The sequence below is a fragment of the Trachypithecus francoisi genome, unplaced genomic scaffold (assembly GCF_009764315.1).
Source record: "Trachypithecus francoisi isolate TF-2019V2 unplaced genomic scaffold, Tfra_2.0 Lachesis_group17, whole genome shotgun sequence".
NCBI lineage: Eukaryota > Metazoa > Chordata > Mammalia > Primates > Cercopithecidae > Trachypithecus > Trachypithecus francoisi.
In genome coordinates, this window is record NW_022681462.1 from 13,304,740 (window position 1) to 13,319,369 (window position 14,630).

At 38.9% G+C, this 14,630-nt stretch overlaps 2 protein-coding genes across 16 annotated transcripts in view; one reads left to right on the forward strand and one right to left on the reverse strand.

Moving 5' to 3' along the window:
• Positions 1 to 10,998, forward strand: part of EHBP1 (EH domain binding protein 1) — a 344,785-nt gene extending 333,787 nt beyond the window's left edge. For 9 of the 15 annotated variants that reach the window (XM_033239195.1, XM_033239197.1, XM_033239199.1 and 6 more), the window contains 4 exons: positions 1,960 to 2,059; positions 3,162 to 3,235; positions 9,576 to 9,690; positions 9,920 to 10,998. In XM_033239195.1, the coding sequence (XP_033095086.1) occupies positions 1,960 to 2,059; positions 3,162 to 3,235; positions 9,576 to 9,690; positions 9,920 to 10,010 (380 nt within the window). In that variant the 3' untranslated portion in view covers positions 10,011 to 10,998. The remainder of the gene's footprint in view (positions 1 to 1,959; positions 2,060 to 3,161; positions 3,236 to 9,575; positions 9,691 to 9,919) is intronic. The other 6 variants (XM_033239201.1, XM_033239196.1, XM_033239203.1 and 3 more) reach the window with 1 other exon arrangement.
• On the reverse strand, positions 10,993 to 13,235 carry LOC117063070. Its single transcript, XM_033176836.1, has 3 exons — positions 13,215 to 13,235; positions 12,916 to 13,135; positions 10,993 to 11,161 (listed from the first exon to the last, which is right to left on the reverse strand). Exons 1-3 carry the CDS (start codon positions 13,233 to 13,235, stop codon positions 11,097 to 11,099), a joined length of 306 nt encoding a protein of 101 aa, XP_033032727.1. The 3' UTR covers positions 10,993 to 11,096.
• Positions 13,236 to 14,630: the final 1,395 nt, after the last annotated feature.

The window sequence follows — 14,630 nt, forward strand, 5'->3', positions numbered from 1 at the left end:
TAAACGCAAAAGAAAGTTTTAATAAGTCTATATTTTTAGAAGTCACATAGGTTATGAACACAATAATTAAGTCTTTAATCGGAAAGTAAAATATCATAAAATCTACACCTATTAATATTGCACACATGTGGCATTTCACTGATCAAAAAGGCCTTCACCAGGGTACAATTGGCCTTTTTCCAAATTGCAAGCTTTTTCTCAGCTTTTTCTTTTTACTCTTTCTTCTTTTGTTGCTACCCAGGGATTTGTGCCTATCGCAGCCTATATCACATGACCAGTGTCAAGACATCACATGGTCCAAAGTGAATACAAAACCAGCTACCCTAAAAGAGAGATTAAAAATACTGTAAAACAATAAAGACTTTTGTTCAGACTCTAAAAGAATCTATCCTAAGTCGGCTTCGTACCATTAGTTTTAACAGCATTGAATGAAGCCACATATTCTCAACTATTCTCCCTAATGGTAAACAACAGCTATCTATTTTATAGGGATGCTCTGAAATACATGTTTAATCCCTAACACACAGATTAGCTTTTTATATTCTATTTGTAATCTAAAAATTATTTAAATTTGTATTAATGTAGAAATATTTAAATTATGGTATGCTCATAATTTATGCAAGTACTATAAATAATGAGATAGATAGTTGGACAGTATGACAGAACACACCATAGATGAATATGTAATGTGAGCTCTTATGTTAAAGAAACATGTATGTGTCTATAGATACAGTATATACACATGTGTGATAGACATAGCTATCAATGTGGTCTGGAAGGAGATATGTTAAACTGTAATCATACCTCTGGAGAAGGGAAGTGTGGGGTTGGTGGAACAGGACTATCCTTGACATTTTACTTGAAAAGAAAATCAAACTTAGGGAATAATAATCTGAGGGGAATTATTTAATTTTTTAATAGATATTTAAATTAACCTTATGAATGCCATACAGAAGTCAGACTGAAATATTAAATAATAGCTTAGCAAAACAATAAACCCGTCATGGGAAAACTTCAGGAAATAAACACTGAAGAATTAGAAATTTGATTAGGTATAATTTGAAGGGAGAGAAAGGAAGATGGGAAAATTAATATTTTTCTTCAGTATAATTGTGGCCTACTTCTACATGAACAAATGCCAAATATATACTATATTATAATGCTTAATATGGATTATGTTGGCCTTCATGAGGAAGTGGCAGGGTGGTATTAGATGATGGGATGAATATTACCAATGGAGAATTTTAAGTATCTCCTGTGAACAATCATTTATAATCTAAAATATTCAGTTGTCACTCTGCTCACATGTTTTCTGAACATCATGATGTTCATTAAATTTTTTTTTCATAGATAGCTGTGGGCATTTTTTGTAGCCTTGTCATTTACAGTGTATTTAGTAATTTATAAGTAGTCTACCCTATTAGGGATGATGAGTTCCAAAATGTCATATATATGTGTATGTCTCTAGTTTACTTTTGGGGAGGAAAATAAGAAAATAGCAAGTTGTTACAAATGAAGCTTTCACACAATCTCTGGACTTCCCTGATCTTCCTGCTAGTCTTATGAGTCTCATAATGATTTTTAAATTTTTTTTAAATCATGACCATATGTCTGTCAGCACTGTGAGTTCCTCATTGAAACATAACAGCAAGTCAGCCTCTAGGGAGAATTTAAAAGGTAGGACATTTTGTTTACTGTACTTAGTGTTAATATGATCTATAGGTATGTTCACGGAGACTAAAATATGCATGCCAAATATCACCTTAAGAAGATTGACTTATGAGTTTTGAGAGGTGGATTTCTTTTATCAGGACTTGGACTTTAACCTTCTTATAAGCAGTTTAATATATAGTATTAGAGTAACTAAAATGTTTTCTATGTTAAAAAAAATTCTGTGCTAAACTATTATTTGGCTTGTATAATGTCATATAATAAGAGGTAGCTCTTCCTGAATTATAGGAAGGAACACAGAAGAAGAAGAAGCTATGATGCAGGAATGGTTTATGTTAGTTAATAAGAAAAATGCCTTAATAAGGAGAATGAATCAGCTCTCTCTTCTGTAAGTACTCATGATTATGCTTGTTTTGCCTACAACATTGATAAATCTTAGGCCTCTTGTTATTGCCTTATTTGGGATTTCATATTTTTTCAGTATTTTCCCTTTCCTTAGAGATTACATGTTTTATAAAAAAATTAAAAATAGTATATGACAGTTTTCATCTTATAAGAACTTTTAAATGGAACAGTAGACACTGAAAAAGTATTATACAGAAAGCTGAGAAATATAAATAATTATTGTACTTAAGAAATAAATCACTTATACAAGAAAAGGAAGTTTGGTTTATATTGAGGGTTAGAGGGGAAGATAAATAAAATTAAAGTTTATTTAACAACAAATTCTAAGTTAAATAAAATAACTCTTAATAAGGACAAAAGTACATTTATAGTATCAGGTGATGTTACTCTAAATTTTGGGATAAAAGATCAGTTGCTAAAACAAAAGTGACCTTTTTGTGATTGTAAGAATTACAGTAAAATTGAGTCTAGACAAAATGTAAGCATTCTTAGTTTTTAGCATTTTAGTTCACCGGAGGACCTAAGCTTGTTCCTTTCTGCTCACTAGCAGTATTCTTCTAGTATGCCACCTAGTGTGAGAATGAGCAGGCTTACGTGGTTTATTTTAGTGAAAAAGTCTAATTTTATAATTTCTGCTATGCCTGAACTTGATAAAAGAGTTATGAAGAAGCAAAACTTAACAAATCCTGAACTGTGGTCTCTGTATTAAATTTGCACTGCTGGTACTTTCATGTTTCTTGTATTCTTTTCATATGGAGTTTTGGAAAAAGATTATAAATTATGAAAAATATTTTAGAAAATAGCCTTATACTTGGCATTTGGCACAAGAAGCAATGAAGAAAGTGAGTAACTATCCTCAGATTAAAATATACCTATGTAACCTTCAGCATTGAAGGAGGAAAATAAGAGCACTAGTAATATTCGACTGAGGAAGGTTTTAGGTTTGTGTATCATTTGTTTGGAGTGGCTTAAAGTTAAAGAGAAAAGTCAGTTATGAGTCCTAAAATCAATGTAACCTAAAGGTTCTTTTAAGTGTTTAATGATTTAGTAATTAGCATATTGATGAACTTTTGCAACTTGCCCAGGGAAAAAGAACATGATTTAGAACGACGGTATGAGCTGCTGAACCGGGAATTGCGGGCAATGCTAGCCATTGAAGGTAAGAAATGCTATGGTGGGGTGAGGTATGTGACGTGTCAATTGTCGAAGAGATTTAAAGAATATGATACACTTCTGGTCTTACTAGATCTGATGTACTAGGGACCTTCCGGAATTGCAAATAAATGCCATGGAGGCAGAAAGCAGTATCCATATAAACTTAAGGACCCTGATTCAGATAGATAATCATTATGTTTGCTATTAATAATGGCACAAAATTGTCTTAACTTTTGATTCAGTAAGCTTGTATGTCCATAAAATGGAAGATATAAGGAGTTGATTGATTTAATTACCTTTTACTTAAGTGCAATTTAAAGTTGTTTCCACTGGGGAGGTTTGGAAAAGATTTATCATTTTGATTTTTTACATCCAGACTCTAAATTTTACCTTAATATTTAATTGATGCCAACATTGAAATATATCCCTGTTCAGTCTTCTACAGTTCTTAAGATTCCAACTTGTGTTCAGTGAATATCCGGGCAAAGATGAGATAAATGAAAGTTTCACGCTTTTCATAAAGCTTTTAAATGAATTATATAGTAATCCTATGCATGGTTCATAGATCAGTAAACATCAGCTAGCTTATCTGGCATTTACTATATATGATTTTTTAAAATTCTTAGGTGTTTTATAATGCTGTTCTCCTTATATCTCTCAGTTGAAAATGTCTTATAGTTCAAAGGTGTCTGCTTAAAAGCTAATCCTTTGGGCTCTGTAAAATGGGCCTTTTGTCTCATCAATGCAAACTGATTTTCCTATTCTCTATTGACCTCTTCACCCATTGACTGTCCATGGTAATTTTGTTCTTCACCTGATAAGGTGCCTGATCCATAATAAGTCAATTCTAATTAGTTCAGAAACTGGAAATTTAAGTACGTAAGGGAAAGCCAAGTGAAGCCTTATATTCTTAAAATATTTTAATAAATATTGTCATCAAAATGCATGCTATTTATCTAAATACTATCATATATGCTTGTAGACATTTCATTTTTAGTTTTATATTCATAAACTCATTTGATAAATATCACTGGCAACATTTGTATATCCTCATTTAGAAATCTTATTTACTTTATTTTGAAAGGCTTCAGTTAACCCATTTCCTTCAAGTGGCTACCCAGATGTATCAAATTATACCATTGATAATGACTATAAAATTTGTCAAAATCATTTAAGAAGTTCTGTGAAACTTGCCATTGAAATAAAGTATACAACTATACTAAATGGTATTTTTCCTCTCTATATAGTTTTTGTAGTCATTGTGTAGTCTTTAAAAAAGCAAAATAGTCAGTTGAAAAATAGGCACAGTAAAAACTATTTATATTACATATATTTGTATGTGTAATATATAATGTTTATATATAGTATATCTAATGCATATAACTCATAGTTTATTATTTATAGATTCATTGTACACACTACATTCAACACAGAATATTCTTTACATTTTTATCTACCCTTTCACGTATAAAAAGATAAACTGTCCCCAAAATACAGCTTGATACAATACAGTTGACTTTAAGATAGATATTGGTTCTAACCCCAAAACCAATATTATAACCAAATACCTGTCTTAAAAGCAGGGCCATGACACATTAAAAAATTCAATTTCATCAGCAATCCTATCCCTATATACCAGATTTACAATGTTAAATAATCTAATATTTTATCTGCCTGACCTGCTTGCACATACAGAAAAGCAGTAGAAAGTCATATATTTGAAGAAAAGGGGAAAAATCTTTTTCTTTTTAAAACAGTTTTACTATAGTTGTTAGTGTTTTGCATTATCTTTCTCTTTTGTTTTTTAAATACATTGACCCATATATGACTGTGCCTTAAATCCCTCGGCCAGTTTCCATTGCTGGTTGAGGGAAAAAGGAGACTTGAGAAAAGGAGCACCCTGTTGATTACAAATAAAGATACTGTCTTAAGAAAGAGGCCTGTCCCACTAGCCTGGGCAGTACATGGGCTAGGCTGTGCCAGAGAGGTGGTGATTTACTGTGAACATCAGCTCTGTGAAGACAGTGTCCTCTGAGCCAACCCTTAGAATGGACACACATTCAGATCAATAGCGTTTTCGAGTGTTAACACACCACAGAAAAAAACACATGAATAAGCAACATTAGTTGGTTTTGTTTTGCTTTCTTTTGTTTTAAAGTTCATTTCTCTTTTCCCATCCCTCCTACTTAGTAGCCATAAGATGGTTTTATAATAAATAAACTAAAATCTTTTCAAATAAATCTGCTGCTGAAACCATTCACCAGGAGAACAGCGTAGAACACTGATAACCATAGCACATTGAAAGAAATATTAACAGCTTGGTTTGAGAGCAAAAAAAAAATAATATTCAATACATCCATTCTTCTGAGAATCCATAATCACTTTGGCCTGTTTTTTTACCCTTTTTTTCCTGAGGTGTTTTTCATAGCAGGAGTTTCACTCTACTGAGCTAAGTTGTAGGATCCCTCAAGCTAACAAACATCTTTTAGATACTTTTCCTATAGTTTTTTTATTCCAGATTATTTAATGCCCCCTCAAGAAAGATAAATTCATTTCTGCACACATTGGGGTGGGCTTTTAGAAAGTGGTATGTTCATTTTCTGCACAAGAAATGGATCTTCTCTAGGATTTTGTACATCTTGATTTATTCTTGGCTTAGAGTTTGAAGTGGGTGCTCTTCTAAAGGGATTTATGCATAGGTTCACTATTTTTGTAGTTATGGTTTATATGATAAGCTTTTTATATTTAAAATCAATATGTAATCCTGTGGAGGAGCTTATCCCCTAAAACCCCATTTGTAAATCTATTTTAGCTTTGTTACACAGCACAGCCACAGTCTTCCATAGATTGATTAGGTACAGTGGTAGAATCCTATCAAATGGCCTGTTCTGATGATGATGCAAACTCTTTCAGGATTGCTAGTTGACTGGAACTAAAGATAAGACTTGACTGCAATCCCCCAATGTGCTCTTTACAAAACTAGTGTTAATTTTCATCAAAGTGCCAGGCTTATTTATAGTGGCAAGGTTGAAGGTTTACTACAAGAACTTTAGGTCCTTTCTATTAAAGTGTTTATAGGTATTTCTCTTGCCTTTTTTCAAGGTAATTATCAACTTCAGCAAATAAACTGAATCAGGGAGTGAATAATTGGCCCTATATATAAAAAAGAGTTTTTTAAAGTAACAAAACAGCTCAGTGCAGATGGACATAAACAGAATCTCTTTATTTCAACACTTTGACTCAAATGCAGCATCAAAACTTAATCCTATTTGTTACGAGAGGATATGGCTTTTGTAGCAAAAGTACACTGGAATCTTTAAATTAATCAGAACCCACATTGTAGTTTGTCCAAGCCAAAATCAGTGCAGTTAGCTAGCTGTCACTGGTGTTATAGGTGAGTAATCAGTTCTTAAAATGCATAACAGGTAACACGTAAACTTACATGCAAGTTTTTAAAACATAACATTTCTAGGTGAAGCTATTTAAAACAGGATTTTAAAAAAATTTAGGCTTGAACATGCGAATGTGAATTTTGATCGATTTTTAAAAATTTTTTTAAAAAGATAAAAATAGTTTACTTAATTTCTCAAATTAGCATTCAAATATATATATGTGTATGTAAACATATGTATGAGTTTGTGTACATATATTATGTAATTTATTCCCATTATGAGAAAAACATGAAGTAAAAGTATAGTTTTGCTAATGTAAAATCTATTCACTGCACATTGCTATTTCCTGTACAGTTGACTAATATTTTGTAGACAGATATTAATGTAGCACTGTAAGGACAGATTTAATATTTTAAAATCCTATAAATTATGCTGGGATATTTTAAATTCTGATGTCATTTAAATTTGACTCTGAAATAATGAAAATTACCTAAATATTCTTAATTTTTAAGTGATTTCATTACAGTTATAGAAAATGTCATTATTGAGCTAGGGAAAAGTTAAGATATTTTAAATTACTCAATACTTAAAAGGTTAAAATTTTCTTTAATGTCCTCTTTTATCCATTTTGTTAAAGTCCTAGTTTTTTCAATATTAATGAAATCTTGCTATTTTTAATTACTAATTAAAGCCTTAAAAGCAATTGATCAAGTTCAGAAAAGGAATAATTAAGAAAATTATATATGTTGTTAAAATTTATGTCTTCTTGGTTTAATTTGTTTAAATATAATTTTCAATTTAATTCTATTTTTGAAAATTTATTCAATTGTAAAGCTCTTAGCAAAATGTTTTGGAAGTAAATAAATCAAAGCTTATAATCAGAATGATTTCTTGAGGTTGGAATTGAAAAAATTAATATTCATTACACTAGTAATCTTAATATAAAATTTAGTTTCAAATCTGTTACACATTTAGGTTTTTTCTGAAATAATATTTCTAGAATTATAGTTACCTGAAATTAGACTAGATGACCTTTAAGATCTTTCCAACCTGGAGAGCCTATTAATTTACCTGCTGAATAAGACTGATTTAAGAACAAGAACCAGATTAAAAAATTTTCCAGCATTCCTGTCCTCAGTTGCATTTAAATCCAAAGAAAAAAATTGTGATATATATGGCTGCTCTTCAGTTTTGCTGTTTGTTATTTTTTAAATTATTATATTCAAAGAAACCCTTTCCAAATAGTTTCTGTATTCATCTCTATGCTATAGAATATTTCATTTTTAAAATAAAAATGTAATAGTGATCAGTTATTTAATGTTTTTGTGTGATGTTTTATATCAAATGTGGATAATTAACATATAGCATGTTTCATATAAATATGTATGTATGTGTTAGAGCTTATAATGAAAGAAATAGTGATAAATTGAATAAAACATTCTAGCTTTTTGCTGCTTTTCTAACCTTTATTGCATGATGATGCATCTAATTTTTAATTTGTAAATACAAGATAGAATTCCCTCTAGCACCATTTGCTTTCATAAAGCTGCTGAGCAGTTTGCTGTCTTGAATAAATTTTGCTTTGGAGGGGGTCGGGGGGGATTTGAACCAGCACATTCTTGTGTGGTTTGTGAAGATTCACATGGTAACCAGCGGTGTGCATTGTTAGGTTTATCTGAATAAGCACCAGCCATGTGAGTTTTAACATGATTGCCCAGGGCAATGGAGAGAGAAGAGAGAAACCCGAAAGGATTGCACTTCTCTCTGTTTTTTGGAAAGTGCATTTGCTGGGGGAGGGGGCTGCAGGAGTCAGTGGCCATGGTTCTTTTTTTTTTTTTTTTTTTTTTTTTTTTTTTTTTTTTTTTAAAGCTGGTGTCCTGTTTCCCTCTAGGTCCTCATTTGTTCTGCTATCTGCCTCATCATCTACTTCTTCTTTTCATTGTTTACCTTCCTAATGAGGGAGGCGGGGTAGACTGGGGGTTGATTGACAGCTACAAGCCCTTACAGTCTGGCCAGAGAGCAGTTGGCTTTGGTTTCAAAAGTGTTTTAAATGTTCGATTTGGTCCTGTTTTTATTAAATGAAACTGCTGCTCATCTTAAGGAAATCATCAGACCAGCAAAGATTAGGAAATATATTATTGGGGTCTAAAACCTTCAAAAAAAAACGCCCCCCATCCATGGAAAGAGCACTGCCCATCGGGTTTTCCAACCTTTAACATAGGGTTTCAAAAAGAAATATGTAATTTTTCCTTTGCAAAAGTGCTTTGATTTGAAACCACCCAGCAAACGTCTCCAAAAGAAAACTGGCTGTGATGCGATCGAGAGCTGCAGTGTAATATTGCAGAGCAAATTTATTTTTTACTTCAAAGAAAAATGCTAATTAGCCGATTCACTACTTTTAAAGTTATTGTGAAGCATATGGCGCCCAGTGTGAGATACATCCAACTGCTAAAATAGAGCGAAGAGGAAATTAGCGAAGAATGGGCTGTTTGGGGTGAGAGTGGGGGTGGGGGGAGGAGGATAGGTTCTCAGGCAGATTCTCTAGCCTTTTCAGAATGATTTTATCGCCCATCACTGTTTCCCGCCTCCTCATTTACCCACTTCCCCCACTGCCAACCCCTGGGCCAGCCTCTTCTGGGTCTCTAGCTCCCCTCCCCCACTTTGGCTGGATTCAGGTGCGCACCTCAGGCTAGCCACCGGTTCACACCTGGTTCTAGGCAGGTTCCAACCCTGCCGCAGCCATCTCCATTCACAGGACATATTTAGGAAGTAGAGTTTTAGCGAGGAAGCCTTCACCACAACAGCCAAACTCCCCAGAAAACACTAGCTAGTGGCTCTATAATGTGGTTTGCTGAGAAATATAAGGAAACTGGAAACGGCGGGAAGGGGAGGGCGGGGGACCGGGTGTTAGGAGGCCCTGCCGGTGGGTAACTCGCCTCCCGTCTTCTGCAGACTGGCAGAAGACCGAGGCCCAGAAGCGACGCGAGCAGCTTCTGCTAGATGAGCTGGTGGCCCTGGTGAACAAGCGCGATGCGCTCGTCAGGGACCTGGATGCGCAGGAGAAGCAGTGAGTGGGCAGTGGGGTCGGGTCGAGGCTGGGCCACCTGCCGAGGGGCCGAGACGTGTGCGGAAAGTTCAATCCAGAGGTCGCGGGAGGGCCGGGGCAGCCTCCCACTGGCCTGGTGCTCCCCATTCCCGCTGGGGATCCAAACACTGGGCGACGGGGGAGTGCTGCTCTGCCCTCCACGAAGAAAAATAATTTTGTTTCCTGTTTGTCCTGTTTGTCTGACATCCAGGGCCGAAGAAGAAGATGAGCATTTGGAGCGAACTCTGGAGCAAAACAAAGGCAAGATGGCCAAGAAAGAGGAGAAATGTGTTCTTCAGTAGCCATCAGATCAGAAAGAATCTCTCCCAACATTTTAGAGTCTTGGTTCCCAGACCAGAAAAAGTCAGACTCATTGTTGATTTAAAACTTTTAACATTTTGTTTGGCTGGACTGTACTACTTTACCTCTACTTTACCACCACCACCCTTTCCCTCCCTCCTTTCCAAATAATATACAGAACTCCAGAATAGCTTTGTTTAAGGATTTTTTGTGAGTTAACAATTTCCTTGAAATCCTGTGAAATAGATTTGCACAGACACCTTGTGAGTGATTGGTATTGGAGGTGTTCAAGAAACTGTTCAAAAAAGAACAAAAACACTTCCCTCATTATTTTATCTCATTTTTTGATGGGAGGAAAATTTGAAATATTATTCTTGTTGTTGTTGGTAATAGCATAATGACAGTGGGAGGGGGGGTACAAGGGGATAAGAAAAATGTCATGATTTTTTTCGAGTCCTGCCATATGTAACACTTACTCTGTTACCTAAATTTTATAGTTAGATCATATCCAATCTACTTATTAAACTGTGTTCTATTTACCAGTGGAGTTTTTCTGCAGCGGTTATGTTTCACTGTAAGGATAATGGAGTTCCTCTCCTCTGCTTTCCTCAGAGGATGGTCCTTTAACATAGCCAGAAACAAGCCCTGTGGTTTGAAGGTGAGCTGTGAGGATGGAACTAATTGATATGCACCAGTTTACAAAGACAGTCTTATCATCCGAGAATACACCATCTTTTTCTCTGGATAATTATTTATTACATCATGCTTGATTCCTACATTTTGTTGGGTCTCAACATTGGCTCACAAATGCTGTTAATATTTATTCTGTATTGATAAAAAGTCTGTCTTGCCACTACAAGTAAATCCCCCATTTAATATTTTCTTCTTTAGCATAGCACTGTCATTTTTGTGAAAATGGTTATGTTTATTTATTACAATACTGAGTCATATATAAATTTTCAATAAAAGCAGAAACTTTCTTACCTTAAACACGGCTGCTACTTTCTTGCAATGATAACTTGACATTGGTTTGAATGGAAGTTTGTCTATCCATAAGACTTTTCATGTGGAAAATGGTCCTCTGGAACTTAGGGCAGGATACTGGGCTGCATTTGAAGCTGAATAAGTTTACACCATCCCAGAGGGGGCCCTGCTGACACACGAATGCGAATTGAAAAGTAATTAGTCATATTCTTAAGCAGTATAAACTATCATGTCTTTTGTAAAGTGTCATGTCTGCTAAAGATTTGAGGATATTTGTGATTCCACACCAATGAAAAAATATTAATATCTTGAATTTTCCACATCATTACTTTGAATTGTTAGAGTTTTGAAGTCATATTAGGGAGAGTTGTGTCTTCTGATAACCGGCAAGTCTGTAGGTACTGAAGTGAAAGGAAGAGGTTATTGTTGGGGGGCGGGGAGAATGTGTGCAGGTATGTGTGTATGAAATGAGTGAAAGAGAAGTTTTAACAAGAAGTTCTAGGCTACAGGGGAAAAACAACAACAACAACAACAACGATTCTGTGGTAGTTTCCTTCACTCCCCCACAGGGGTGTCCAAACAAAGAAAGCTTGTTCAACAAGTCCAGAAACTTAGAGAAAACAGTCCACTAGCATTTATACTTTACCGTAGATCATATGTGTGTACACACAAACAAATTTCGTTCCAAATATGCAGCCACCTCCAATTGCCAGTCTTTCAAAATGATAAAAACTTGCTACGGTAGAATTCCTTCATGATAAGGACTTCTTTTAAGTTATTGAAAAGTTATTTTAAGTAAATGAAGTCGGTATTTGCCCTCTGTATTCGATCAGGAGAGCAGAGAGAGCTGCTGCTCTCTGGGGAACGCTCTCAGAATCCCGTTCTAACCCCGGGAAAACTCAGCAGACAGAAATCGCCCGCCCCAAGCAGCCTGGGGCCTGGACGGCCAGCAGCACCCACCCAGTTTACGCTTGATTCGAGGAACCTTCACTCCCGAGGGGCCTCGCCGAAAAGCAGCTCCTTTGCCCCCAAAGCCGCTCCCAATAGGCCAACTGACAACCCTTCCCTGGACCCAGATTTGCTAAGATGGTCTGGGACCGCCGGGCGGCCCCTCTACCTGCCTCTCTCCAGCTTTAGTCCCAAGCCTCCCGGGGTTTCCATTTGGGCTGCTCCGTGGCGCCCGAACGCCCCTCAGCGGCGGTGGAGCGTGGACTCCGGCGCCTGGCGGGGTCAGGCCCGCGGCAAGGGCGCTGCATCCGGACATCGCTGCGTGGTGCCCAGACGCTGGCTCTCGAGAGCGGGCACGAGCCCAGCACGCCGGAGGACCCGGAACCCGAAAGCCCGCGTTGCGGGAAAAGAGGCTATCGGTCCGAGGGTCGCAGAGGAGTAGGGGCGTTGGCGGGGGTCTTGCTTGGGCACAGTCTGCGGGCAGGTGCAGAACTTCCACCCCTGGCCAGATCCCTCGGCCTCAGATCCAAAGCCCTCCTCCTGTCCCAAGTGTCCTCCAGAGCCCGGCCCGGCCTGGAGGTCACCTGGTTGCTGGATCCGCGTTTCCAGACCCAGCTCCCTCGCCCCTTCCGGCCCGGGGGCCTTGAGCTGGACGGCTTCACCTCCTCCAGTGGTGTCCCCACTTCCCCTTCCCGCACCGCGGCCGATGCTGGAACGGTCATGGCTTCTGGCCCAGCGTCTCCCACCTGGACATTTGCCTAGCGACGGCCGCCTCAATCCTCTGCGCCGCTTTCAAGAAACTTTCATCCCAGTCTCTCTCCCTCTCCACTCTCCTCCCTCTCCCCCTCTCCTCTCTCTTTCTTTTCTTAATCCTGGGGTTTTATGGGCTGAGCGTTAAGAAAATTCGCCTGCAATTTGGGATTAGATAAATACTCTCATTAGAAAAAAAAAAAAAAAATCCGTGCTACTTGATACCTCCCAACTTCCCCGAGAATGGTGGCAGCATCTGGAACCGAGAGCGCCGGACTCCCGCGAGGCGTGCCCCGGGGACCGCGCGGGCACATTCCAGCGCGCACTGCCGTCCCACCTCGCCGCGCGGGACCCAGGTCAGGTGCTGAGGCTGCAGGCGAAACAGGGCCTGGTGGAGGGAGGAATGCGTGAGGTGGAGGAATGGGGAAGGGCACGCGCCCCCGCACTGGAGGGCCAACCCCCGCACACAGCGGACTGGCCCGGACTGGGGCAGCGCCGGGCTATGGACGCAGACGCCGACGAACCGCACCCCGGGACGTCCGCATGTTCTTTTCCCCAAAACTAGTGCGCTCTAGCCTGCGCCTTTCCTCGGAACCTAAGGCGGGGGTATATTTCGTTGCTTTCTTTAAACCTCAGCACGATCACAGTGGCTCCGAACCGCGGGCAGCTGACCGCGGGCCTCGCGGGCTACTCCTGGTAGGGGCCTGCGCGAGCCTAAGGTGTGTCCTCGCCTGGGTTAGCGCTGCGCTCTGCGCTGTTTCTTTTCCCCTTAAAGTTTCTTTCTCACTCACTCTCTCCCTCCTTCTCTCTCTCATTTTTTCCCATTTCTCTCGTTCTTTATTCAGCTTTCTCTCTTTCTCTCCCTTTTGTGAATGGGCCGCGGTGTCTTTGTTCTGGAGAGAAGCGCCTGTGTCGCTGACTTTTGTGAACCAGAGAAGGATCTTGTAAAACCTCCTTTTCTCCTTCGTACGCCCCCACTCCCACCCCTCCTCCCCTGCCCCTTTGATTAGATGTTCCCTCATCGTCAAAAAAAAAAAAAATGTAATTTCGTTGGTCTGGCGGCCACTTTCTTTGAACATTAGCTCGCTTTCAGCTCCAACTTCAATTAGAAGGAGTTGATTTTGAGAGATCAACAAAAGAACCGACCAAAGCCTTATTAAAGGTCCTAAGAAGATCTCCCGGGTCCTTTGAGAAGCAGTTAAGGAAACAGTGTGCCCTCCATCATATTCTGTTACCGTATTTTATTCGGACTCCAAAGGAAAGTGTCGCTTGGGGGAGGGGGAAGCACTTTGATGAGCGGCGGCCGCGGCCCCTTTTCACTCAGCGGGCTCCCCCTTCCTTCTCCTCCTCCTCACCCAGCGCCCTGTCTGCTCTCCGCGCCCGACCCCGCAGCCCGGGCAGCACGGGTGCTCCCCACTGCGATGCGCCTGGAGGCTCCTTGACTCGCCCTCACACTTACTCCTGTGCAAACTTTTTACCCCGCCTATCGGGGCGAGGGAGTCGGGGAGATTAGAAACAAGGGGTAGAAATTCCTCGAAAGGGAATAAAGTGCCTAATTTTCAGGAGGAGGTGCCATTTAAAAGATTCTCCTAGCTCAGAGTTGGAACGAAAACTCTTTTTTGCACTTTTAAAAGTCCACCCAGGCAGACGTGTTTGGGAAGTTTGTTCCACTGGGAAATGGGCTTCGCCTGTACGAACAATCCGGGGAAATCGCCTCAAGGAGGCTCCTTACGCAGCATGTGGAAAAAAGTTGAGGGCAGGGGTCTGTGGCCACATTTTCCATCAAAAAGTCCCTGTTAGAGGCAGACTAGGAAAGAGAGAGAAAGAATGAAAAAGAAACTTTCCTATCAAAATGTTTGAATTAAGAAGTAGGGTGTACATGTTAGGGCAAGAGGACGCTGGGCTCCAACGTTTCAGAAGAAGCGCTTAAGACTTGCAAA